This window comes from Apis cerana, linkage group LG4, assembly GCF_029169275.1.
Source record: "Apis cerana isolate GH-2021 linkage group LG4, AcerK_1.0, whole genome shotgun sequence".
NCBI lineage: Eukaryota > Metazoa > Arthropoda > Insecta > Hymenoptera > Apidae > Apis > Apis cerana.
In genome coordinates, this window is record NC_083855.1 from 10382616 (window position 1) to 10409873 (window position 27258).

The window sequence follows — 27258 nt, forward strand, 5'->3', positions numbered from 1 at the left end:
ACACTTCAACGATAATACTTTCGAAAGAAACACGATCGTGAACGAGAGTTAGAATTACATCACGAGATGGAAAATGAAAACAGAGAGAAAAAGAACATTCTCGTTGCGACACGATGCAATTTTTTTTTCCCGCCGGGAAAATCTTTTGATCTTGAGGAGAAAATGCGAACAAGTTGCATTCCTTTAATAAAAATTTATTCCACGACAGGTAATACATACGAATTGGACGTTACCACATAGCCGCATAAAAGTATCACAAAAAAAGGTATATTACAAAGAAATTTACACGCTACATATAGTCGAGGAATAAACAATGAACGCGAAGAGGAAAGGATTGTATTATCCTAGCTTCTCGCTTCGGGATGGGGACAAATGTCGATGATATCACGAAAAAATGACACATCGTTACGCCATTTTGGCCCCGTGAAAATTGGCTCCATCTTTATTTACTTATACATTTGTCCTTATTTTTTTTTTTTCTTTTTTTGTTACTTATTATCCAACTCGATAATCGTGAACCTTCAAAAATCGACTATATTCGTATTATTTTTTTATTATTATTATTATTTTTTTTAATATGTTCTTCCGTTTATTATCTTAGAACTATAAAGTGATCATACATCGCAAAATTCTTCTTACCTAAGAGCTTAAAGTATCATTTGCCTCGAGATCATATTATATTTTGCTATTTATGCTTGCACTTGTGATGGCTTCGTTTATATGTATATTAATGAGGCTCCGGCAGTTTATCCCCGTAGGAACTCGAAAATATCGCGCGACTGCACGATACGTTGTTGTTGTTGTTGTTGTTGTACATTTTTATCTTTTTTTTTTTTAAATAATTTATTTAACTTCTTGTAAAATTTATTTTAGGGAAGGAACGTTATTTTTTTACCTGAGCCGGATTCGTAACTTCCGAAAAAAAGAACGGCCGCTCTTTCACCAATTGCCAATTCACTTGTTCGTTTCGCCGTTTACTTTTTTATTTTTTATTTATTTATTTATTTTTTTCTCTATTATTATTTACATTCGCGTTCGCTCGAGAAAGAAGAGGGAGAAAGGAAGAAACGCTTGTTCCAGAATAATTTAATTCCCAAAACCAAATCATCCGTTACGTTGAATCCATTACGAGGATTTCGAAAGAAAGGAATCTGATTCCAATCGTACATTCTTTTACACACACACACATATATATATATATATTATTTTTTCCTTACGCAAGTAACACGAGAATTATTATTAACGTTCTTTTTTTCGGAAGTTCGACCCTGGCCATTTTACCATCTTATAGTCCCGTTTCGTAGATCTTTGTACGCGGACGCCGTTATCACACCGTGACTCTGGGTATAGGATTCTAAGAAAGGGGAGTCCCGTATAGGCGTCAATTTCTTCTCGCTGCTCGTACCGATTTCATCGATAAAATGTTTCGACTGTGTCCCTACGACGTGGCACCGATTCAGCGGGCCGTTCCTCGATCGATTATTCCCGTTAACTGTTTGATAATTAATAGACTGATTGTTCAGCTTCTCGATATTGCTAGGGTTACTTCGAAGTATCATCCGGCAATCCGTGTTATTTCTCGTCCGGCAAGGGAACGACTGGGTTTGCTCTTCCACGCGCGATGGTATCGTCTGATTCAAATAGTTTCGGATAGCTAAATTCTTCACGGTGGGATGGTAAGTATTGTACAAAGATTCGGTGCTGTTGTTTGCGTTATTCTTGTTGTTGACGGTGCTGTGACACTTAAGGTAATAAGAGGGTGTGCTGTCAGGCGTCCTCGCAAAGTACTTCGTCTGCGGCCCCTTCGGATTTTCGTAACCGAACGAAGTCCTCTGCCGATCCTCCTCGCGCCAATTCGTCTCGGACACGAGTCGATTCGTCGTGCGGATCTGTTTGTTATTCCTTCGCAATTTGTCCCGATTGCTAGATCCTGCTTGATTCGCTCTTTTTCCAGGAGCACACTGAAATTGTCAAATTGTCAAGAAAAAAAAACGAGAGGAGAAAAAAAGAAAAAGAAAAAAGAAAGAAAGAAAAATCGATAAAATTAAGAATGCGGTGTCGAATTGTGAATGAAACGTGAAATTAGGTGGAAACGGAGGAGAGACGTATCGGGGGACGAAGGTGAATTGAACGGGTGAAACAAATTGATACGATTTAATTTCGAGTATGGGAAAGATAACGTGTCGAATTAAACGTGCGAGAAGCAGTGATTTGTGACACTGTATAAATGATTACGGTACCTAAATGAATCCCACGCGACACGTAGCCTGTAACGACAGAATCCTCCTTTTACTTTTAAGCGAAGGACGAAGGAGTTATGAGCAAGTACAAAGAAAGAAGAGACGTAAATCGAAAGGATTCTTTTTTCAAAGAAATTCTCTGTTCTCTTACCACCATTGGTTGATCGGATTGTATCGAACGTTGAGATTTGGATAATGGTCGGTGTTGTTGATTCAGATATAAACAGCTTTTGGTCGTGCTCGGTGTCAAATTAGTCAGATTGCCGTTCACAAAGTTGTGCGTGTACTGAGTTGCCACATTTTTAACTGGTGGATATTAAAAAAAAAAAAAAACAAAAAGAAAAAGAAAGATTCTCGTTAAATTCTCTCCAATTTTTGTCCAAAGTACCGATTAATACCACTTACCAGGTGGTCGAAGATTTTTTGGATTTTGCGTGTGCATCTCCATAGTTATCGATCTCGTCTTCGTAACTCTTTCATCACTAAAAATTTGCGAATGCCGTGTCGTCTTTTTGCTTGGCAGTTGCGAACGTACTGCGTCAAAAGTAAAGAAACGCAATTTCGATTAATCAATCAATCGGTTCAAACATTAAATCGTTTCTAAACAACGTACCTTCTACGTAAGAGGGCTCGTATGCGTCGCTTCTACCTCTCTCCTTACGTAAATCTTGATATGAGTGTGTAAGATTTTTACCAACAATCGCGTCGCCTTGACCGATAACTGGATTACTATTACTACTAACTGTTTCCTTCCTGATGTGCTCCGATAATCGCCTGATTCTGGACTTAGACCTGTTAATACATCCCATGATCGATACAGGTTTAAATTACAGTAATAATCGTTTATCACGGCAAAGTATCAATATATATATATATACATATTCTTATGCTTGCGATGCTTCTCGTCCATCATCGAATAAAGCTTATTTCTGTACTCGTCGACGGAGAGCTGTACATCGTCCCTGAGCAGAGGTACCACGCTCGAACCTCTTTCCGGTTCGTTGCTTCTTCTGTGAAAACTGCGAAACGAATAACGTCGTTAATGGATAGATTTATTTCTCTCTCTCTCTTTTTGATGTACGTACTCGGCCACATAAGGATGTTCCAGAGCCTCTACAGCTGTTAATCTGTGATTAGGATTGAATACTATAAGATTGCTGATGAGGCTCAATGCTTTCTCCGACACCTCTGGTAACAATTCCTTCAACGAGCGTCTCGGTGCATTCGGCGTTTTTTCCAACAAATTGGTGCCGTATCCGGCGCTAACCGAAATCAGATCTGAAGAAATATCACAGTGGATGGATCGAGTGAGATCCATCGTTTACATTTATACATATATATATATATTCTCGTATTCAGATTTCATGAGAAGGTAATTACCTTCTCTTGTAGGTGGCGGAAGAGTGGCCATTATTCTCTCCACTTGATTTATCGTCGACGAACCAGGAAACAATGGTTTTCCAAGCAGCATTTCGCCGAGAATACATCCGAGCGACCACATATCGATACCCTTCGTGTACCTGAATACGTACCGATAGTCGATCAATTTACGTAAACGTGGGTATGCGTGTATGCATAATGGGATACCTTTTCGAAGCAACGAGGATTTCCGGTGCCCGGTACCAGCGAGTCGCCACGTAATCCGTGAGCGTAGGATCGCTGGCAGTTTCACCATCTCCTTCGCCTATTTGAGTGACCGACCGTGCCAGTCCAAAATCAGCGATTTTACAATGACAATGAGCATTTAGCAGAACGTTTGATGGCTGGAACGAACGTAAACGTGGTGGCAGTCATTCCGATGGGTATTAAAATCAATTATTTTGTGTAGACCGTCTCACCTTCAGGTCTCTGTGTATCACGTTCCCCGAATGAATGTATTTGATCGCCTTAAACAGCTGATACATGATGAACACCTTGTGGAGGTCCTTCAGGATCTTGCCCTTTTTAATCACGTTGTGGAGATCGGTTTCTGGGGAAACGGGCCGAAACGGGTTTCAGGCCAAAAGTCTGAGAATCACCGCGGCATGTGACCTTTTTTTCGTATTTCTTCTTCGGACCGGGTAAAACTCACCCATGTACTCGAACACGAGATAAATGTCCCGGTCGTTGTTCGCCTTGTGAAGACCGATCAATCGTATGATGTTGTCGTGATTGGCGAACGACAGTAAGAACATTATCTCACGGAATGTGCGCTGTGCGTCCGTCTGGTTTCTGAAGGCGTCGAAGATCTTCTTCACCGCTACCGTGTCCTTGTTTTTCTTGTCTATCGCCTTCCATACGATACCGTAAGCCTGCAGGAAGATCGAACATCGAGAACATTGTTTTCTGTCCAACGCGTGTATATTTTATGAAACGTTTCGGCAAAATTTACTCCGATTTGTCACGAAACGCAAACCGTGGATACACGCAGCCTTAGGCATGATTCGTGTCGTCGTGATCGTGATTATCATTGCTAACTGCTCGACTATCGATTACTTCCGGTTATACTTTTCCGCGATGGACGTACCACGACAACTGTTATCGATAATTCTATACATATGTCACGTTTACTAATTCCAGCATATTCTTTGTATTACGTGAAAATAATCTTTCTTTTTCCCCCTTTTTTTTCGATCGTACCATGAATCGAAGAATCTTTTCAATTTTTTTACAACGCTTTTTAAAATGCTAAATATTTCATATATGGAGAGGAGGAAATGGAAAAAATAATGTCGGAATAAAAAGTTTCAAAATTGTTTGACGAATTGAAAAGTTGTGATTGAAGAAATACACGAAATTGTGAAAATAATAAAATGAAGAAAAAATTACCCCTTTGCCAAGACGTCGAACGATGTCATAATGTTTGCTGACGTGTGCATCGATCTCCAAAACCTTTTCGTTGGTATTTTTTGACGACATCGCGATTAAAGGTGGAAACGATGAAACTTTACGAACTGATACGGCGATCCGAAGGATTGAGGACGTACGAAAATTTTCAGACGGAAACGGCGTTTAAGGACCGTAACGCATTCACATCTTTACACATCAGGAAGGAAGCTCTACTTGATCAGCTTTTCATTCGACCTTTGACACATCAATGTGGCTATGTTTATAGAATTCATGCCAGTTACTATGACGACAATATTCAATGCTACTCATGGTTACCAACGACATTGCGTGACTATTTGTCCAATGTCTGTAGGGAATAAAAGTAAGAAAAAGGAAAATAATAAATACGTTTAATTTTTTACGTTTAGAACGTAAATATATATATTTTTTTTTTTCTTCAAGTCTCGTACAAACTGTGGCCAACGATTATGAATCTCGTTCGACATTTACGCATTTAATAATTATGCTTATTAAGTATGTGATACTTTATCGCAGTGGAAAACTATACAATAAGATATACACGTTAATGAAATTTCTTATAACATTTAAAAAAAAAAGTAAGGATAAAATGCACGAAATTAAACAGTATATAACTTTCGCAATATTACACAACTTGAAATACTGGTCCCGAGAACAATTAAAAACATTTTATTATATAACTTGAGATTAAAAGCACACTATCATGTTACAATCTAATCTAAAAATTGCGTTCGAATGATACATTACTTCGATAAAATGCAATAAGTTTGTCTAAATGCCGATACAGGAATCTCGTCGGCGCTGCTATTAAAGATAAATTCTTTTTTTTTTTTTTTAATAACAGTAATAAACTCTCGTGAGGTACTCTGTTTCATATCGTATGAAATCAAAGCTTCTTGGATGAAGAACAATATGTTTAGAAATTTGCAAATACATAAAGTCTATATCCCAAGAAACTTTTAAGTACACATATAGATATTTATTATCATTCATTCTTTCTTTTTTTTTTCCTTTTTTTTTTTTTATTCAATGAATAAGTATATAGGCTATTTTTTTCCAATAGCCTATATTTGGTAAACAATAAGCACATCATTCACTTCCTTGGCTGGTGAATAATGATGGGACGTGTACAATGAGCTGGACGTGCATCATGAGTTGGTACAGGTTTTTCATGGAAGACTTGTACAGCTTCTGGAGGAAAGTCTGCATTTCCTTTTGCAGGAACTCCACTAATCATCAGAGTTTTAGGTGGACTAAAAAAATTGGAAAAAAAAAAAAGAAATTTTATTAATCATATTATTAAAAAATCATAAAAAATAATATTATTCTTTCAATTATTTTAATTATTTCAAGATAACATTCGACATTATTTTTTTTGTTATATGTATATCCATTTTGTTCGTCCTATATTGCAGCTTAACGCGTAATACGGATTGTGACGATTTATCTCAAGTATGGCAGATATTGAATATTAGGCTACGCATATTAGCGATTTTAAACAAATGTTGTCTCAAGAGTTATTTATACTTTTATCGGTATTTTCATTTTTTTAACGAATAATCATAAATTACATTGCATAATGATTATTATTTACATTGAAAAGTGAAATTATTTGTTATCAAAGATTGAAAGATATTTACCTACTCGATGGTTTACTTTCATCCACATCCTTAAGTGGTTTTATTTCCCGATCTTCTTTCGGTGTTTTGTGTTGGGTGATTCTCATTCCGCCTGCTTTTACTGTGAAAAAAAAATATAAAATAAATTTTTTTTACTGAAAGAAAGTTATATCGTCAGATGGCCTTGAAATATCCAGACAGGTGCATACGACGTCATTCAATGCGTAGTAAACATATTAACCTTTTTCACTTTTGAAGAAAATTATAACGATTTAGTTACCTGCAGGAGGATGTCCACCCTTAAGTTTGCACTCTTCTGGACTTGACATTTAATTACTAATTAACGTTAATTAGTAAGCTAAAATATAATTAAAACACCTATTGTATTTTACGGAATAACGCCTTGTACTGAGGTACCAATCACACTGGCACGATGGCGGCTGGCGCTGTAACAAGTATATAGATGATAGCAGTGGGGAGGATAATTTTCAAGTGTTTATTTTCCATCATCTGATAATTCTATGTTTTTTTATATTAAATATTGAGTTTTATAGACTTTTTTTTTTATTAGAATTTACTATCAATATTGAAAAATTATATTCATATTATTTTTTGAAATGATGAAACAAATAATTTGAAAATTTTATATTTAAAAGAAAATTTTATTAGAGAAAACATTTGACAAGATATAATAAGCCATATATATTATTAATTAAGCTTCTTTTCTTTTTGTTCTTGATACATGTAGTGAAGATCTTTACAATCTTCGTCAGAAATGTGTACCCATCCTGTTGGCTTTATGTGATACACTGTAAAAGATTCATTTTTTGTAATATATCGTGCAATTTTTTTTCTCTGTAATTACATACCTCTTACAATACCACCAGAGTAAGCATCTCTATGAGTCGCATGATAAATTGATCTTTTACCAAGTTCATAAGCCTCTTCGTCAGATAGATCCCAACGATATCCAGAATCTAATGTACCAAAAGCATAAATTGAACCTGATCCTACACTAAATACTTTTCCTGGTGTACGAGCACCTTCTGAATCAACATAATATAAACTAGGTCCTCTCTTGTCCCATCCAGCAAGCATCATACCTATTGTTTCGTTAAATAATATAAATAATATTTCGTTATTTTTATTGAACAAATTTATTTAATAATTAACTCAAAAATAGAATCTTACCTATACTTAATCCCATTCCCTTGTAATTATATATCATATTTGATAAAAGTTTGCTGGCTGCTGCAATAGAAATACGTTCTCTATTTCTTAGTTCATACGTACGACATTGTTTTGCTAAAACACGATCCCAATAAACACAATCTGCAGCACCGCCAGCTAATGTTCCAAGGAGATAATCATTGATTTCAACAATTTTTTTCATGGTGGATGATCCTACGATAAAAGTATTATAAATTCTTTTAACATTAAAAAATATAATAAAAATATAATACAATATCTGGTACTATAATAAATTTACCGATAAATTGGCCTCCCGTTGCTCGTGAATCAACAGCAAGTATAATTCCACCTTGATATTGAAAACCCAATGTGGTAGTACCATGATCAAATCTGATCTTTAGATGTTTTCCTGCTTCATCTGGTGCCTCTGCGAAGTGAGCCAATTTTTCTGCTGGCTACACATATGAAGAAATTGATTTAAAAAAAAATGATATAACATGATGTTGCAAATTTAAATTATAAGAGTGGTTATGAAAAACGAATACAGATTGTACAATTTACTTACATTTATATATGGTGGTATTGCTAGTTGTGCATTATTTAAAAAATTTTTACTATATCCTTCAATTTCTCGCAAATAATAATCTTCATCGCGAGAGTTATTAAAATCAACAAATGATTTCAGACCACAAACTTCAGCAAGCGCCATTTTTGTAATAAGTTGTATGGTGTTGAATGCTTGTCATCTTATTAATTCGTATTTTCACGACAGAGAGCGCATTTGGCGCCATATTCTTTAGCGCCATTTTGCCGCGTAGATTTTAAGTTATTGCGTTTCATAGAGAAGTTTTGTGAGTTTTTTTAGTGAAATAAGTATTTTATAGAAAAAAAAGTGTGATTCAGTTTCATTATGTGTTCAGAAGATATAACGGAATGAATAAAAGTTACATATTAAAGGAGAAATGTAAGTAAAAATTATTTTTAATGAAATTTATATCGTATGGAATAAATTTCAGGTTATGGATAAGAAAAATAGGGTTAGTTTAAGCTTAATTCTTAAATAGAATTTGTATTAAACTATTACATAAAAATGAATAACATTAACGAATAAAATAATTGTTTTTTTTATAAAAAATTTTAAGAATATCTATTGATCAACTATTGTTAATACAGTTTACATATACATACATACCGTTGCATTTATTTCTAGATTAATCCGATTGATGGCGTTAGTAGTACATGAATTTGAAACGCAAAGGGGATTATCACTTTGAATTCTCTCATCTTTTTGAGGAAATCGTAATAAACATCAAGAATTAGGTGAGAATTAAATTTATTTTGATTAATTATTTTAATATATTTTATTAAGAAATATATATAACATAAATTTAGTAGATTATTTTGTGCATAATTCTTTCAATTATATACGTGAAAAACATAACCGCTGTTCTATCGCGTTCTAAGATTATTTTATAAGCGTAATATTTACTTCTCTCGTATTTTTTTCGTATTCATGAAAAAACTTTTATAATGCAGGACTGATTTATTACTACGGATTATCCGTATCAATAACGATAACGGGTTTCCCGAAAAAAAAAAAAAAAAGAAAGAAACCTTCGAACTTTTCGTTCAAGTAGAACGCGGCCCGATCGGCGAGTTGACATATCGTTCCACGTGGAGGCGTACTCCACGGTCCATGTATCGCGTGATTTATAACATTAAGATAATCAAAAGCGAGGGCACGTCACATTTTGATACCGTCGGAGCACAAAATATGTTGGTGTTTCGGTAAAACGTTGTTAAATATCGCGTATTATTTTGCTCGTGGGGTCAGCGATATGACGTAGGCGTGATGAAGATGGGATCACGTGTAAGGGGGTAAGGCACATTACCGTATTCACTCATTGGTCTGAACCGTGATCGCACCACCCATATGGTCTACGCACGACGTGTTACAATACGAAATAAGATAATATATTACTGCATATTTTCCTTGCGATTCTCTGTATTAAAGCGGTCGATGTTTGCCTGCCATGGAACAACGATAACGATAACATTCTTCCACATTTTTCTAGTAATATTATCGTCGTTCTGGTCCCTTTCCAAACGCTCATTTAATGCATCGAGGAGAAATCGCGTAATCGGGTTCTCTCTTACAGATCGACTCGATCTTTTGATGAATTTTTCTGTTTCTCGTTGTGTCGATCGTAACGTTCTATATAATCGTTTTGTTTACTTACGTTAAATCGAAATTGTTTATTGTATCGTATTTTTTTTATTCTCGTTGTTTATATTATCGGATCTCGTTAAATATCACGTTATACGCACCAGTAAAAAACGGTATCTGAAGATAAGGGACGATAATGATCTTGAATTATACGCGAGACACCATCGAATTCTAATCAGATCTTTGTTCTGCAATACATGTATAATTCAAATCCGAGTTCTGCGTTGATTCTACGAATCAGCTGTGACCGCGGATCAGGTTTCTTCTTTCTAGTATTTTTACTTTTTATTACGGAAACGATTACACGCGAAATTCTTTCAATCTTTACATGGTCACGTGTAATGATTTTGATTGTGGGTTAAGGGCAGACAAGATCGGATTATCCGTTCACGGAATACTTGGAGCGAGAAAGATAGCCTCGGACGTACTAATTGATACGATTATCATATGAAAACTTTCCGACAACGTCGAACCATATCCACCATATATTTTTTGCTCGTGTATTTGTTTAATTTTTTTGAGTTTTAATTTCGCTATATTAACGATTTAAATTACATAGATTAATGGAACGAGACACTGGATGTCACACTTTTATAACAGATATTCATGCATAATCACGTGCTCGTCAAAAATTTATCGGGGAATTGGAACCTCGTTTTCAAAAAATTCGATATAAGGTCAAATAACCGATAGATATTGATGGAATTCCCGAAGACGAAGCTTTACCACCGGATAAAATGTTCGATAACGCGCAAATGCATTTGATGTTCGAATAGAAGAAGCTGACCGTTTTATCGGGTTTTAAGGGTCGTCGAGGTCGATGGTGCGACTCGGAGATTCGATAAAAGTTAAAACTGCTTTCTCATTCTACCGCTTCATCCGAGTCCTTCGGTCGTCATTTTCCTTGATGTTTTCTCACCAAACTTCGTATATACGTTACATATTTTTACGATTCGACTGATCTCAAAGTTCATGTTGGCGATTTTATTCGTGGAAAACAAAAAATTACAGACGTAAGATGTGCGTAAGGGATGATAAGTTTGACGGGGGAAAATAAACATTAATACGGCCGATGTTGTTGATTCACACATTGATACGGACATTGACGTGGACAAAACATGTTTTCTCCGATGTTATTGCGTATCAATAATGAATGTTCATTTCACATCATCTCATGTTCAATTATCCCTTTTTATTTTTCGAGGATTTGTTGTTCTCCTCTCCATTCTTGCCATTAATCTCTCTCTCTCTCTCCCCTCTTCCTCCTCTCTCTTTTAATCTTGATTCACGTGTGGCCGGTTACTGATGAAACTCGCAAAGTTGATCCGGTTTCCTTCTAAAAAATCTTAATACTTATCTAAATCAGCCGCCGATATAAGTCTCGTTGTCGTGTAATATGGAAGACTCGTGACCGACCGATGATTCACAATGATCAGCGAGCGAAAAGATGCTGGCTGGTTCGTGTCATTGTCGGGGTTCAACGTTCAATTCGTGCAAGGACGCGAGCTTTGCTTCCAAGACACGAGTTCACGAGCGCGCGGAAAAGTCAAAGAGAGGCGGCTCTTATCGGGAAGCGGTTGAACCGGCTTACGAAAAAATCGGAAAGGTCCTTGGAACCTACACGTGCGGCATATTATTACGCTGTTTCCATCTCCATCTTCTTCAACCGACAATAATTAAGCGCCGGTTCTAAAATTAACAACCATATCTTCGCACTAGGTTAATCTTTTCTCGAAACGAGGAGAGCTATCTGAGGTTAATTTCGAAAAGGCTCCGATCCCCGTAATTACACCGCGAAACGAACTCCCCCTAAAAATTACTCTTTCTTTTAAAGGTAAATTATCGGAAAATTGTTTTTTAACTTAATTCGACGATTGCCTGTGAACTGGAAAAAAAGAAAAGAAAAAGAAAAGGATCCAGCAATTACAAATACACGCGAACATCAATCTTGCAACGTGTAATTTTCACGTACGTGTGCGCGCGCGCGCGCCATAGAAATCGAAACGCCAGCTTGTTCGTTATCCACTCGCGATTACGAGATGGTCTGAGATGGTAATTAAGATGGTTGCATCAGCAACGATGAACATAGGGCAACCCCTCTAACTAAACTCGCCTCGATAACACGTCTCTTCCCGATAACTCTCACGAGGGATACACGAGGCCCCTCGAGACTCGTGTGATATAATTCACGAGCCTCTCTCACCGGTGTAGTTGGCGCGGGGAGCGAATGTAATTTTGCATCGATCGGTATACGCACTTATTCCGCTCGAGTGACGATTTGACTCGGTAATAATCGCGCGCCGGTAATTACGCAACGGGGTAGAACTCGGCACGATCGTTGAGTAAGAGACGAGGTGAAGGTGAGCAGTTAGCGGCGAGAGTAGCAAGTAGCGGCCGCCAGCGGAGCAAACTGCAGCTGATCGACGACGGCTACCGTGGTGGACCAACGACCGCGGTGTTCCATCTCGATCACCGATTTCCCACCTTTCCTTTTCTCTCTCTCTCTCTCTCTCTCTCCTCGTGTCGTGGAAAAAACGCGCGACACGTACTCTCCTCTACGTTAATGCAACCGGCGTAAAACGTTTTCTTCTTTCATCATTTAGAGGAGCGTTCAGATAATTGAACCGTTTCACCCGTGCAACTCGCGAGTAGGTATGCTAATCGAGGTCGCAGAGTCGTTGGTCCGTTTCTTCGCGTCTTCGATACACGCGGGAATTGTATAAATTGTCTTGATCGCGGATCGTCGAGATTCATTCAGGTGTAGGCGAACGAAGAGAGTTGAATAGAGGTAGTTTTTTTATCAACGTCCGAAAGGCAGAGACACAACAGAGATGTCCGGGAGTATGATGCAATAACGAACTCGAGGCCGTGGTTCACGAACACATTTTTTTGAAAAATATTTTCTTCTTCCTCCCGCGCGTGTAAAAATCGTTCTTAAAAAAAGAGAAGAAAGAATTAAGGAGAAAGAATTAAAAAAAAATTGAACGCGGCCACGATCGTTATCGATATCTCCATTTATCGAAGGTAGCCGGATCAGGGAATACCTGGAGATCCGAGTGTCGAAATCTCGGTTAGCGCTGACTCGTCACACCGGACTCGTATACAAGCGTGCCCACTCGGTGGAACGTGTAGGCACGAGTGGGCCTGATGAAGGTAGGTGTGCGGGTATGCATGTAGGGGGTTTTACGAGGAAAACGACGAGAACCGTAACCTACTTCTTCGGGAGCCGTACGCGGGGTAAATCGTCGCGGGGCCGGGTGTTTCTTGGAATTTGTGTAGTCATCAGATACAGAAAAGTGTCCTTCCCGTGTCCCAAATCTTCCATCACCTTGATATCCATCGAGTCAGCGAATTATAACGCGAATTAATTACAACAATTCGCCAAGTTTACACGGGCTACTTTTATCGAGGAGGACCAGTTTCTCTCTCTCTAATTAATATTTCTTCGTGCTCCTTTCGTCCTAATGACCCTTACATCGACTACGCTTCTTCCGTTTAAGAAATAGGATGGATAGTGTCGAGTAGAGGATTAAATTCGTTGAATCGAATCAAATTCGGGCGCATCCTCTCCTTTCTTTCAACGATCCAACGAGGATATCGAAAACCGATATCGCGAAGACCGAGCATAGGAGTCGATTCGGGCCATGTTTCTTGTTTTTTTTTAAACTGCACGAGCTGCGACGTTTAACATTCCGCGATACTCGATCGGCAACGCGGTAATTAGACGAGGAGATTTCATCATCGAGCGCCTCCGAGAAATCCAGCACGCGCCATTGACGTCGAAATCCTGATAACTGAAACGTGGAATAAGTTGGTTCGCGTTACCATAATGAAAAATCGAGCGTTTACTGGCGGGATGCAGGCAGAAGCGACGTAGGAGAGGAGGATATGCGCGCGAGACGAAGATCGTGCCGAGTGGAAAACAACAATGAAACAACGATCCAGGGGACCCCCTGCGACGGATATCGCGATACTATTGCGTCAGTAGTCCACTAATAATGCGACCCTAGCATCGGTGCCATGGCGGGGTTATCGATCGTTCCTCCTTTTTTTCTTCTTCTTCTCTTTTTTTTAACCTCACTCGTGTCTCTTCTTCGCCGCCTCGGTTATGCTGATAAGTACAAGCTGCGCGACCGTATCTTCCTTCTTTATTGGCTCGTGGAATCTCGCGGCGGAACAACAGGAAAGATTTTATCTGACCTTCGCCTTTGCACCCGCTTTTGGACGTTTTTCCATAAAATAAAAATTTCCCCGATCGCTTTCGACCCTTCGAAATAATCATCGTCATAGCCGAGTCCGTCATAAACGGATCCAATCGTCCTATGCGTTCGAAACGTGATTTCGATTCGTACGATCGATCACGATGTTTCGTGGCTCTTTCAGAGGGGAAAAAGGGGAGAGAGGGGAAAAAAAATTGAAAAAGGTCAAGTAGATAAAGCGTTAGATCGAAGGATTAACTTCGGTTTAAATTAGATATATTTCTGCATAATATTTTCGCGTTATCGGTGGATGTCGATGCTCGTAATATCGTTCGTGGCTCCCAAGGTATATCGATTAGAAAGGAAACGCGAAGGTGATCGGCCGAACATCACTTTCGGTCCCCCATTTAACGCACGAGCCGACTGGAATCGCGGTTAAAAATGAAAGAATATAATTAACAGATTTAATCTTCTATACGCTAGCTGACCCTTCGACCTCCGGAATAATTCCACTGATCGGAGAGCGTACGTCGCCGAGCTCCTTAACTTGGCGTTCGGTATATTCCACGTTTGTGTAGCTCCTTTTACCCAGGGGATTCTCTCTAGCGTGTTCTTTGGTCGAAAGATCGCGGTCGGAACGCGCTCGTTGTTGCTGTTCTCCTCGTCGCGGACAACAATCGGACGACGATCGAATCGAAAGATCAGAAGAATTTACACCGAGATTCGAAATTATAAGAGCAAATTATAAGCTTGGGAGGAGAGCTATTCTTAGCTTTAAGGACGCACGCAGTTTAGACACGACGGACCTTTTACCTGTCTGGACGCTTACGTTCATTTACGAGTCGTCGTGTCCAATCGTAACGCAGGTTTCCTCGCTTCTAGTTTTCCACTTTGCCAAGTTTTCCTCGAATTAGAGATCGAGGAATCCATCGTCGGTATCCACGTACGCGAGAGCCCCTTCCTACCTAAAAAGAAAAAGGGGAAAAAAGGAGAAAGAAAAAAAGGAGGACCTCCTGTCGAGATCTCTCCCATCGCGAGTAACCCTCCTTTGTTCTTTTATTATCGACACGGGAAAGTAAGCAGAATGAAACAGATGCACCAGGAACACATCGGTCACTCGGTCACTCGTGGTGCACGCGGCTGTGTACGCTAATATTAGCGTGGCAACATGGTAACCGCGCATCGAGCTTATTCCTGGCCTAGCAGCCAGCTGCTTGGCTAGCCAGAGTCAAGGTCACGGCATTACTAGCTACTTGTCGTCAGAAGCAAAGTCGCGGATATCACGCGTGGACCACGTTACAGCGCTGGCCACCGGCGTCCATCCTTTTTTCCACCTCCGAAACCGGCAACAGCGATCGGGGGTGTCGCGAGGCCAAGCTTCTCGCCGAACGTGTCAAATTTTTCGACGATCGCCCGGCCACCTCTTTCATCTGCTTTTCTTCTTTTCTTTTCTTCTCTCTCTCTCTCTCTCCTTTTGTCGGGGAAATCGCACTCGGGACGCGGATTAAAAATAAGTCGAGACGAAATTACTTGTACGGTCTTGTGACCAGCCTGTTATCGTCTCGCCAGTTTATATCGAGCGACGTGTTCATGCTCGGTTTCGTCGTGCGTTCGAGTACATCCGCGAGATAGACGTCCCGTTTTGCCATTTTTCCAGAATCGCTTCTCTCGAAAAAGTGTCCGAGATAAGGAGGCGGTGGATAAATCTGGTTAACGTCGGATCCGCCTCTATTAGATCGCCCCGGTTGCTTCGAAATATTCCACAGTGTTGATGTTTATCCAATCCCTGTCCAATATTAATTTATTATTCTTCTGACGTGATAGACGACGATCCTCCCTTCTCCACTATCGAGAGCCGAATTTTCGAAAAGTCAGAAAAGTCGGCCAGAGTCTATAATAAATCGGTACAATTACGTATAAACGAAAGGAGGATACGAGAAGAAGTAGAGGTAATGGAACGTGGAATTTTTCGCAAATCTCCCGTTGATTTTGACCCGCGAACGTCGCACAACAACCTGTCCACTCGCGAAGAGAAATAAAAGCTCGCGTCCTAAGAGCGGAAGGAAGCGGAGATCGGGCGGGTCGTCGATTTGGTTATCTCGGGGCGGGAGGGTGGCGCGATAGGACGTGGCCACCGACCTTGACCTTCGCGTTGGGAAGGCGAGAGCGAATCGCATGTGCGAGAAACGTCCCGAGCCGGCCCACTTTGGTCGGGCGCTCGCCACGCATGTGGAGCACGGTGTAAAAGTGACAAGGCGTTAAACGGGCCGCTCGATCCGCGTTCTACCGTGCCCCGTTATGGGAGTAAACGGGGGTCTCCTTACACACTTCATTTATCCTAAGCGCGGCTGGCTAACCTAAGGCCAAGGTAGTGGGTTACTTTCACCGATTATGTCAATTCCTGGCAGCGAAGCTGTTTTCTTCGTTGACATTACGAAATGCTCGTGGCCTCATGACGGGCTCACCTACGAGTTCCTCTCGCCTCTGCTCTTACCTGGCCGCACGGCCAGATATACCAAGCTAATTTCGTGTCTAGTTTCATTCCACCGTGAATACCTACGCGTCGATCGGATAGTTATATGGCCGTTGATTTTTTCCCTCTCTTTCTTTCCCGTCGCAGAACGCCCGAATTTCGGAAATTCGAGTCAAGTGATCGCGGCAATTCTTTTTTTTTTCTTTTAAATTTCGGAGATAACGATTCCTCCTGGTGGCAGGTGGTCGAGATTCGCCTCTTCCGGTTCGAACGTAAGAGGGATTCGAACGTGGGTTTGTTTATCCTAGATGTGCAATCGGGTGCGAACCGATTTCTTTCAATTCCGCAAAGCGAAAAAACGGGGTTCGGCTCGAACGGAGCTTCGCTTGCCTAATCTTAAAATCGTCCAAGTCGCAATTGCTGGTAATTTGTCTTCTTTTTTCTGCGGCTAAAACAGATTACGCGGCGAGAAGGATATTTTAATGATAATTCAACTATGCTGCAGTAATTGGTTCTTATCTTCTTCGGTACGGTACGAAACCGAAGATTGAAATTGCCGTTTTAAAAATAAATTTGGAAAAAAAAAAAAGAGAAAAAGATTGAAACGACTCGGTTTCGCTTCGTAAAAGAACGTAGAAATTAAGAGGAGAAAAAGAAAGAAAGAAAGAAAGAAAGAAAGAAACAAAAAAAAACAGGAGGAGGGATTCTGATAAAACGAAAGATTCTCGATCTCTCTCGAGACTGTCGGAGACGGAACGATTTATTTATTTTTTTTATACGTCGTATTAAATGCGCCTCTTAAATAAAACGGTTAATCAATGAGAGGTAAGAATTTTTGCGATTGAATTTCATCGCTCCCCCCACGCTCGGCCACGCTTTTCGACTCGACGCTCGAAGATTGAAAAGCCACGAACGACATTTTTGGTCGCGCTTAATCTTCTTAATTATCTTTTAATGACAGGCCGCGCGAAGCAATTTACGTATCAGGTTAAACGTTTGTTGGAAACCCGTCGTCCTCCTGTAATTCGCGTTAATTGCTACGTTTCTCCTCTGTTACGCGGGGAATTTCCTTCCCTGTCCATGCATCCTACGTTCCAAAATCAATTTCCAGATATATACGCGATCACATATACGCCTGGAATCGTACGCCTTTTTCAATCGCAATTTCTTTCTCTTCTTTTTTTTTTTAATCAAGACGCAACGAAAAAACAAAACGTTGGCGCGTTTAAATTTCAATTTTTTTCATTTTATACCTTCACCGCTTCATTTCTCTAATCTGGAGCGAGCCGATGTCTCTGCCGCTTTATCGCGATGTCTTTTACACTCGCGTGCATGCCTTTTACACTGCGTTTCGAGATATATATATGTATATATATATATATATATATATATAGGAACGTAAGTAGAAAAACGCATCCGGTTGCCCCGGCTGTGTATACCGCATATAGCGCGTATATTAGAAGCGGAAAAAGAGGGGAAAGGAAGAGTTCCAGTTTCGCGATCGGTGTATCCAAGCAGGCGTAAAAATATAGGCTAAGTGCGCGCGCTCATGAGCCCCGTACGTGTACACGTAGCTATGAAGGAACGAGAGTGAATGAGCGTAAGCGAAGCGCTCCTTTGGCCTCGTAATGAAAGTGAAATCGAGGGCGCCAGAGTGCTTGCTCGGCTCTTCGCCTCGCCGCGGTCTACGTTCACCCCACCATACCCGCGACGAGAGTTACTTTGGATAGCGACGGAATATTAGTCGATATGGGTCGAACAAAGAAGAGGGAGAGAGAGAGAAAGAGGGAGAAAAAGATGGAGGAAAATTCTTTCGCGATTCTTTTGGGTCGATCGTTCGATTCGATACGGATAATTTGTCGATAAACGATCGAACGGAGGATCGATAAATTGTCGGTCGAAAAGGAAGGTGGAGTGGAAGGTGGCAAAAGGCGAGAGAGTTGGAAATTGGAGATTTGAAACGCGTCGATTCCGAGGGATTCGGAATGATATTCGTACGTGTGTATGGACGAGTAAAGAGAGGCGTGTGCAAGAGAGATAGAGAGATAGAGAGAGAGAGAGAGGAGAAAAAAATTCGAGAAGGGCTGAATCGTGGCGAGGAAGAGCGGAGGGTACACAAGGTGTCGGCTATTCCGTGGTGTTGGCGCAAACTTTCACTTTTTTCGTGTCTTCACCCCTCCCCTTCGCTCGATGCTTTGTAAAAAGCGCCATGGCGGTACCACGTCGTCATTGGTTCATTTTCGTTGGATCTCTTCGTTCATTGGACTTCCCTTCCATCCGCGGATCTTTTCCGTCTCTCTCCTTCCTTCTCTTCCCTTCCTTTCCTTTTTTCCCCCTCGTTCATCCTCCTCTCCCGCCCCCCTCCCTCTCCTTCTCTCTCTCTCTCTCTCTCTCCCTCCCTTCCTCTCACTCTTTTCCTTTCACTCTCGGATCGATCCTCTCTCTCTTTCTCTGCTCCTCTCTTCTGGACTCACTCTCCTCCCTCTCGCCTCTCTGATATCGCGCCGATCCCCTCCAACAACCCTCGATACTTCTGGGCACGGCAGGAGTCCTTATGTAACTGACACCATTCCGCTAGAGTAATCGGGACAAAATGTTTCTGATATGGCCCGGTAGGTAGAAAAACAAGGTAGAAAATGTTGGAAAATCGGAGAAATTGGACGACGATTCCTCCTGTTAAATAAATTGCCAAGCGAAAGAAGAAAATTCCTGTTTTTTCTTTCGAAAAGAATAAAAACGAAGGTAATATGTAATACGCGAGGAAAGGATTTATCGAAACGATTATTCGATAGAAATTCGTTGGGATAACGGAAAGGTTGGAATGGAAGGCAACAGGTTGGGAATAATCGCGGTTAAACGGGGAGAGATTCGGTTTCGTCCCGCGAATCTGGAGCGGATTCGACGGTCGTCGTCCGTTTCTATTGTAGTCGTCTGTAAGAATTCCGCTTTTGCAATCTTCCCAGGCTCGATTCTACTTGCGCGCCAATCGACGCTTCGGAAGGGACGCCCGACAAAAGTTCGCGAAACAATGAGCGACGTTGCAAATTCACCGGAGATCCTTGCGAAATGGATCCAGATATTTCTAATAATCGTATTCCATCAGGACACCGTGAGACACGCGACCTCGATCTCGATCTTAATCACTGTTTCGATAAACAGTCGAATTTGTGCAAATTTTTCGAACGAAACGAAGGATTCGGAAGGAACGTTGTCGTGTTTTTTTTTCTTTCTGTATATCGATTCAAACTCGTTGAAATAAAATATCATCGGGGCTTTTTTCGAAGGTGCAAATTTTTCGCATAAACGATACTTTCCAGTGGATCATAGGTTTAAAAATAGGATACGTGAACAAGCGCGAATCGGTTCGAATCGGTTCGTAATTGAATAGAATCGGTTCGTCTCAAAGTTGGTGCGCCGATTTTCATTGTGCTCGATAATGCACGATGAATATTTATACACGTAAAAGGTTAATGATATTTAATTGCGCGTTGCGTTGCAAATCTCGATCGTTCGTCTGAATTAAAACAGCATCGGTTTCGCTATCGCCGCTCGGCTGATATATTCTATAATTAGATCGTTTTTCCTGCGGACATGCGCGTATTACGAGTTTTCGAGTCAGTGAACGAACCGCACGCGCCTCAATTATCGTCTCAGATAAATCGTCGGATTATTAATCGGCCGTTTACGACTCGCGCGACGCCTTTCCCGCGGGAATCGGCCTCCATCGTTCCCCGTTCCGTTCGAATTTTCGCCAATTAATCGATATCGAAAACCGTGTTATACATTTTAACGCATAATGGAGCGCGAGTGTGACGACGATAACGATGACGACGACTAACAACGAACGACGGGTTAGCAAACCGGTGGGGACGAAGTGAAAGTGAGTCGAGTATTGTTTAGGAAGCCTCGACGCTACAGTGATTCTCAGCTCGACGAGATACTCGACGCGGGCGTTCGAAAGGCTCGAGAAACGAGGAGGAAAGGTGTCGAAAATCGTTTAAAACTCGAGGACCACCGAGCCGGTGCTCGCTCGATTCCTCTTCTCGACACTTTCTCGTTGGCTAATTTCCTAGATTCCATTGTCCACACACTTTTGTGTAACGCTCGTGTGCGACGCTGGATCGAAAGGCCAAGCGGCTCTCGAGAAGCGGAAAAAGAAAAAAAAAAGTTTCTAAGCGAAATTGAAAAATTCCAATCCTCCTTTCGATTATATAGATATTCCAATTTAATATTGTTTCCTTGAAAAGAAAAGAAAAATCGAAAAACGAAAAGAAAAGAGATATTTGCATACGTCTCGACGATCGTCTCGCATCCGTCTCGCATAATTGGTGGAAGAGCGAGAGATGGACGAGGGGTTTCTGGCATTTGAATGGTTGTTCGGTCGGGCGATGGCGGTATTAGCGGTAATTCTAAGCCGCCAATGAGTTACGTAACTTGCGATGCACTCCCAGGTTCACAATGAGATTCGCTTTTGGCGGTGCAACTTTCCTTTCCGATGGATGATCGGTTCGCACGACAACGATCGTGCCTCCACCAGAAGCGGTTACAGCATGGATCGCGCGTACGCGTTTCTTTCTCGCCTCGCGTCGTCGTTCGTCGCGCCATCGTGGCCAGCCTTCGATCGTAAACGTTACAAAATGGAATAAATGGAAACGAAGAATCGGTGGCTCGTCGATCGCTTCGTTTCGCGAGACAGGAAGCGGCGAGACGTCGAATCGAACGGAATCGGTTGCACGCTGATAGAGTATTTTCTTATACTCGTGGGATTTCCTTCGAGCGTAACTCGCTCGTGACCTTCGCCGAGGTCCATTGTCATTAATTATGCAACGGAGTTGGCGTGACATCAGCGATGGATACACCGGGAATTTCTGTCAATTTTCCTCCAACAAATTCTACGAAGCACGTTTATCCCGTTCTCGGACGAAGAAACGGTTTTCGATGTTTCTTCTTCTTCTTCTTCTTCCTCCTCTTCCTTCTTTTTCGTGGCCCACGTGCGCGCCGTAATTCGACGCACCGACGACCGGTTCTCTCATCGATTTGTGTAAAAGCGAACGAGGGACAGAGACGGAGACAATGGGTCTCGATGCGTAGAAATAACGCGTATTTAGCTTTTCATTCTAAATATATAGTTGGCCGGTTGGCGAGCGCGTTTCGCAACCGGCAATCGTAATCGCGAATGCCGCCGCGACGCATCTTTTCCAAACTCGCGAATACGCGTTCGATGCGATTAATCGAAGGTCAACGAACTATTTACCTCTACAACTCGTCTTTTCTTTTTTCCCCCGTCATTCGAGTAATTTATCGTACTCACGTTCGCTCACGTTCACAAAGAAAACGTTTCGATCGTTCGATCTTTTCTCGCTCCTCGGTCCAAACTTTTCTTTTCGACTCGAAAAATCATCCCCTACGTACCACTCGACCCAACTGTTGCACTGGAAAGTAGGCGTAGCGGGCGTGGAAAGATCGGCGACGCTTTATGCATCGCGGACACGTGCGAGGCGAAATGGGTCGGGATACACCCGATACCCTGTAATATCATCCAAGGGGATGATGCCAGTCTCGATATCGAACACCGAAAGTGCTTGATTTCGGAGTGACACGCTCGGATACGCGTGGACGTTACCTGGCCGACCGATATCTCGTTTCTTACGTGGGCATATAGTGCACACAGGGATCGAGTGTGTGCCTCGCGTGTTCTTCCGACCGGGTTCAACGACCGGGCTTGGCTAGCTAGGAATTTGGTGCAGGTGAGGCCCAACGAGGAACGCCTCTCTCCGTCGGCGGGGCCTGCAGGGGGATCATGTCTGCTTGTTTGCTTGTCTTGCCGTGTGCTCTTGCAGGCCAACGACCCGTCACACGCCACCTTCCACTAAAATAGTTGCCGCTTCCATCATTTTCACGCTACCTATAAAGTCGCGTCTCTCGCCACCCGTCACGGGACGCGACAATTTTCGTTTCCGTCCCTCCCTCGCTCTGATCGCGCCCACGACCACGTCCGATCGTCCTCTTCTCCTATAATCCTGAAAGGAAACATCGAAATATACGTATCTTAAATATTCGATTGTTATGAATTTTAATCGTAAAGAACCGGTGCTTCCTTCCTCCTCTTATTTAGAATCCATGTAAAATGATAAAATGACGAACGTCTCGTGTCGACATGATCATTAACATGATCCCGAAAGGAATACATTGAAGTATCTGAAATATTCGATTATTTTAATCGTAAAGAAATGGTGGTTCCTTCCCCCTTCCTCCTCTTATTTAGAATCCATCTAAAATGGCAAAGTGACGGACGTCGCGTGTCGAGAGTTTAACGAGATTGCGCGGGGATCTTGGCAAAGTTTCGTGTCCCGTTTCCACGGATCCTTTGTTCGGAAGAGCGTTAGGAAGGCGAAGAGCGCACGGTCCGTTTCGAGGCGTGTAGGTAAGGTCGACGGCCCGGTTCCAAGCCGCGCATCGAAATCGTCCTCTGAAAAGGTCCGACCTCCGGTTCCCCTCCCCCGGTTTCCAGGAAACCGAGAAAGGTGGCCGCGTCCCGTTGGTTCGCCGCAATAACAGGGCAGAGAGCGGTCCCTTCTAATCGGTGGTAGAAAATGCCTGGCAGCCGTCTAGTTTTCGTACATCGATCGCGATTTTGGCGGCCGGCCAAATCCGCTTGGGCGCATAAATAAACGCGGCCGTGTGTCGGTAAACATTCGTGTACCTGCACGCGCGCCCGTTTTTGCTCGTGCACGGGGACGGGACAGGTATAAACGTTACGTTTGGTCGACGAATCGTGGACGAATCGCGTCGCCGTTAGATACCAGAACCGCTTCTAGATATTTTCGCTTCGATCTCGCGTGCGCCCGATGACACGGAGAGCAACGGAGGAGGCAAAACGCAACCGACCAGAAATATTTGGAAGGATTTTCTTTCGCAGTTTTCCAAGTCACGTTTCACCGCGTGCGTGGATTCGCCGTTTCCGTCGTCTGGATCCATTCTCACACGCGATGCGCGCACGTTCCTTTACGAGTGCACGCGTTCTCTCCATTCATTTCCCCTCTCGTCGTCGACGTTTCCTCGCGTTTATTCGCGAGCCGGTTGACAATTTAATTACCGCGATCCACCGCTTATATAAATAATATTATCGCGTTTGCACGGTATCGAGGAGATCCAATTTTAAATAATAGAAATATATAAAGGAGAAGTTATCTATCCGCGAGTATTAGACGCACACGTGCGCTCGCGATAATAACGGAACGTCTCGTCGTTAACCCTGAAACGATCTCCGCCGTGATAATTGAATCATCGTAGATCATGATATCGCGATATATCCCGTGTAGCCGGCTCTCGAGCAGAATCGAGCGGGATTCTCTTCTCCTCGGAAGGCGGCAGCTCTATTTTTAGTTTCACAGTTTCCCGACCTACGATAATACGACCGTGAGCGTTTACCGCTCGTGCGAAAAAGAGGAAACAAAGTTGCGAAGAGTTGCCTGTTTCTCTCTGTCTCTCTCTCTCTCTTTCTCTCTCCCAAAACCTAAATATATCCCGCGTGGTTCGGCGGAACCTAACGAGAACGGATTCGCGCTTCCCGATTCGAAACGGGTGTTGCTCGTCTCTTCGTTTTTCGATATCACCGTCGTCGTAGCGTAAAAATAATACGCTAAAAATTTCGCAGTTTATTCCAGGGAGGGGAAGAGGAAAAAGGAAAGAAAGGAACAGCTTTATCATTATTTAATTCACAGACGTACGTACGATTTATATCCCCGATATTTTCGCGGTGTGTCAGAGGAGGAGGGAGAGAGTCGAGCCGCGAATTTAATTGTTGGCAAAACACGAGCCGAACGACTCCCTGCTCGCGTGTCGCAACACCGATTCAAAGAAACGCTCCGAGCCGATCACTCGTGTTCCACGGTTAACAGTCTCGTTAGGGGCTTTGTTTCGTAGGACGCAAGCGTAGGTCAGTAACGCCGATTGCGAAAATCCGTTTGCTCGCCTGACCGACTGACTGGCTGGCTGACTGATTGACTGACTGACTGACTGACTGACTGACTGACTGACTAACTGGCTGGCTGGCTGACTGGCTGGCTGATTAGCCGTGGCTGACCGGCCTGTCTGTTTGGCGTAGGCCGGCGTACATACGGCGCGAGCGAGGCAAGGTCAGGGTTTCGCGAAACAGCTGTTAGGCCTAACCCAACCCACGTACGAGCGGCGAAATGTTACGTGGCGGTTGCGCGAATATCTCTCCCTCGTTTCGTTTCTCGGGGAGATCGCTTTTATCGGCGCCCGGCCGCCGATGTTGCCGCGTTTACGTCACACCACCGATCGCGGCCACGATCGCTCGCGAGATCCTTTCGCCGACCAGCCATCGCTCATCCATCGCGCTTTCGTTTTTACTTGCCACGGATGAAACCGTTTGCGCTTCGTACGGTAGAAATATCGCGGGATTTTTTTAAATTTCGCCGCGATGCGATGTTTTTTCATATTCAATTTCAATTCGTGTTCAATTTTAACTCGATCGATAATCGTGGGAATATGTTTATGGATTTGGAATGAGGTTGTTTGGGTTCGAGGCTCGTTTCGATTATAATATATCGAAATGTATATGGATACTTTTTCGCGTCAATTTCGTACGATTCGGTTTATTATTTCCAAATATGTTAAGGAATTTCAGGTTTATATCGTCCGCGCACGTTCTTACATTTCCGAGTACGGACGACTTTCAGCTCTTCCTGTTACCAATCCCGGAAACGAGGCTTACTTCTCCTCAGTCTCTGAAGTCTTTTTATCATTTGTTACGCTGTAACAATTAGCTCAGATTTTTCCTTTTCACGTCCTGTAGATCGCCTGAAATTTTCTAATGCATCCAAAACTATCCATTCTTTTAATTCAATAAATCAAAGAAGATAAGAGCATTTCTTAATACCTTCTTAATAATTCTATTATCCTAATACAAGTATTCTCTCTTATTGTATCCCTTTATAAAAGTTCGACTGGATCAAATAGTAGCTCGATTACGCAGCGAGTTCTGACACCTCCGCCCCGAAACCTCTTCGCTCCGGACCGAATCTTTTTCGCGTGCGATCTTTCCTCCTACAAGATCCCGACACGCGTCGTCCTTGGCGACTCGAGGGAGAGAAAAAGCGCGCTTGATCGTGACCTTTGGCGCGAGCCGTTACCGTTCCAACGTAAACGCACGCACGCGCGTGCACACGGGTGCGTGTGTCACGGAGTAAATTCGATTGCGTAACGACACAACAGCCGCCGTTACGTAGCGGGCAACGCGGAGAGGCAACAAGCTCTCCGAACGGAGCATCGTTCGAAGACTGTTCAAGGATCGGGGGATCTCGATCGAGGATGCCGCACGAATATTCGAGTAAATTCGAAAAGAGTCGTTGGAACAGGTTGGGTATCAACGTTGGAAAATTGGAAGTTTTCTTATACGAATGATTTATAACGTTTCTTTGTTTTCTACTTTGTTTCAAGAATACGCGCGTAGGTAGATTTTGCAATTCTTGGGACGTGTCGAGAAGTCGTTCTTATATTCGAAGAGAAGTATCTCGGATGCGAGGAAAAAAGCGAGAGATCTTTGGGATGTTTGGACGAGTGAAGGAAGAAAGAAAGGAAAAAAAAGTGCAGAGATTTGCTATGCGAAGGTTACGATGTCCGTCCTCCTCTTCCGTTTCTCTTCCGTTTCGCTCCGAGAAGATTCACGAAGTGGAAGGAAAGAAGGAAATAATACTCGTCGAGTTTCCTTCGTTTCGAGTTGAACGGAATAATACATTTCTTCTACTTTACAATCACCGCTCGTGTACCGCGTCTAGACGATAAGTATCGATACATATACGGATGTATCTGTGTGTCGTGTTTCGTGAAAATTTCTCGAACCGAGTTTGTCCTAGGCGTTTCTCGAATCGCGCGATTCGGACGTGAATGCGGCATCGCGAATAATCGGGCCGCCTCTGAATTGCAGATATCTCGCTTGCTTGTCTGCATCGCCGTTTCGAACCGATCCGTATGCTTCGCCTCGCACGACCAAACGTTCGAATTACCAGGTCTTGTTTTCGAACCGGCCAAATCGAGTCTTTTTCCAAGGATCGGCAAATCCTTCGTCTCCGACGTGAAACGATTCGGGATTTAGGAGGCTGCAAAGGCTGATCTCGCGACTTTTCCGGATACGTTCGGTTTGCTAACGAGGACGCGAAAAGGCGTTGATATCGCTTAAATCGCGGCCGGTCTTTGTCATCGGTGGAAAGGGAAAAATGCGTAGGAAATCGAGGCGTGGTACGCACAATCGTGTGGTAAATTCTCACGCCGAATGACCGCCTCGTACATGTACACGTACCAGATACGTGCGAAGGAGCACGATGTAGGCGGCATTAGGTGTGGAACGGAGGCGAAAGAAGAAGGCCTCGCGTTAGATCGTGGCACGAAAGTAAAAATCTCATCTTTTTTTTTTTTTTTCACCGCGGTGGACGTAACG

At 42.5% G+C, this 27258-nt stretch overlaps 4 protein-coding genes across 8 annotated transcripts in view; 1 reads left to right on the forward strand and 3 right to left on the reverse strand.

Moving 5' to 3' along the window:
• Positions 1-178: 178 nt before the first annotated feature.
• Positions 179-5592, reverse strand: LOC107996124 (extracellular signal-regulated kinase 2). 5 transcript variants are annotated; one of them, XM_062074092.1, is made up of 12 exons: positions 5049-5592; positions 4312-4531; positions 4079-4209; positions 3828-4003; positions 3621-3760; positions 3326-3518; positions 3119-3259; positions 2854-3032; positions 2646-2774; positions 2392-2546; positions 2241-2267; positions 1795-1961 (listed from the first exon to the last, which is right to left on the reverse strand). In XM_062074092.1, exons 1-11 carry the CDS (start codon positions 5136-5138, stop codon positions 2241-2243), a joined length of 1581 nt encoding a protein of 526 aa, XP_061930076.1. In that variant the 5' UTR covers positions 5139-5592; the 3' UTR covers positions 1795-1961. The 5 variants fall into 5 exon arrangements, 4 of the variants coding, with proteins under 4 accessions (XP_016909520.1, XP_016909521.1, XP_061930076.1 ...); XM_017054031.3 differs by lacking the exon at positions 2241-2267 and having other exon boundaries at positions 179-1961; XR_009829565.1 differs by having other exon boundaries at positions 2241-2546.
• Positions 5593-5905: 313 nt separating this feature from the next.
• Positions 5906-7162, reverse strand: LOC107996123 (death-associated protein 1). Its single transcript, XM_017054030.2, has 3 exons — positions 6987-7162; positions 6728-6827; positions 5906-6340 (listed from the first exon to the last, which is right to left on the reverse strand). Exons 1-3 carry the CDS (start codon positions 7033-7035, stop codon positions 6181-6183), a joined length of 309 nt encoding a protein of 102 aa, XP_016909519.1. The 5' UTR covers positions 7036-7162; the 3' UTR covers positions 5906-6180.
• Positions 7163-7347: 185 nt separating this feature from the next.
• Positions 7348-8693, reverse strand: LOC107996096 (proteasome subunit beta type-5). Its single transcript, XM_017053980.3, has 5 exons — positions 8463-8693; positions 8196-8352; positions 7898-8110; positions 7576-7809; positions 7348-7515 (listed from the first exon to the last, which is right to left on the reverse strand). Exons 1-5 carry the CDS (start codon positions 8604-8606, stop codon positions 7415-7417), a joined length of 849 nt encoding a protein of 282 aa, XP_016909469.1. The 5' UTR covers positions 8607-8693; the 3' UTR covers positions 7348-7414.
• LOC107996098 (longitudinals lacking protein-like) overlaps positions 8694-27258 on the forward strand; it is a 61990-nt gene continuing 43425 nt past the window's right edge. The window contains exons 1-2 of the mRNA XM_017053981.3: positions 8694-8861; positions 9108-9217. The gene's annotated coding sequence lies outside the window, so the exon portion shown is untranslated. The remainder of the gene's footprint in view (positions 8862-9107; positions 9218-27258) is intronic.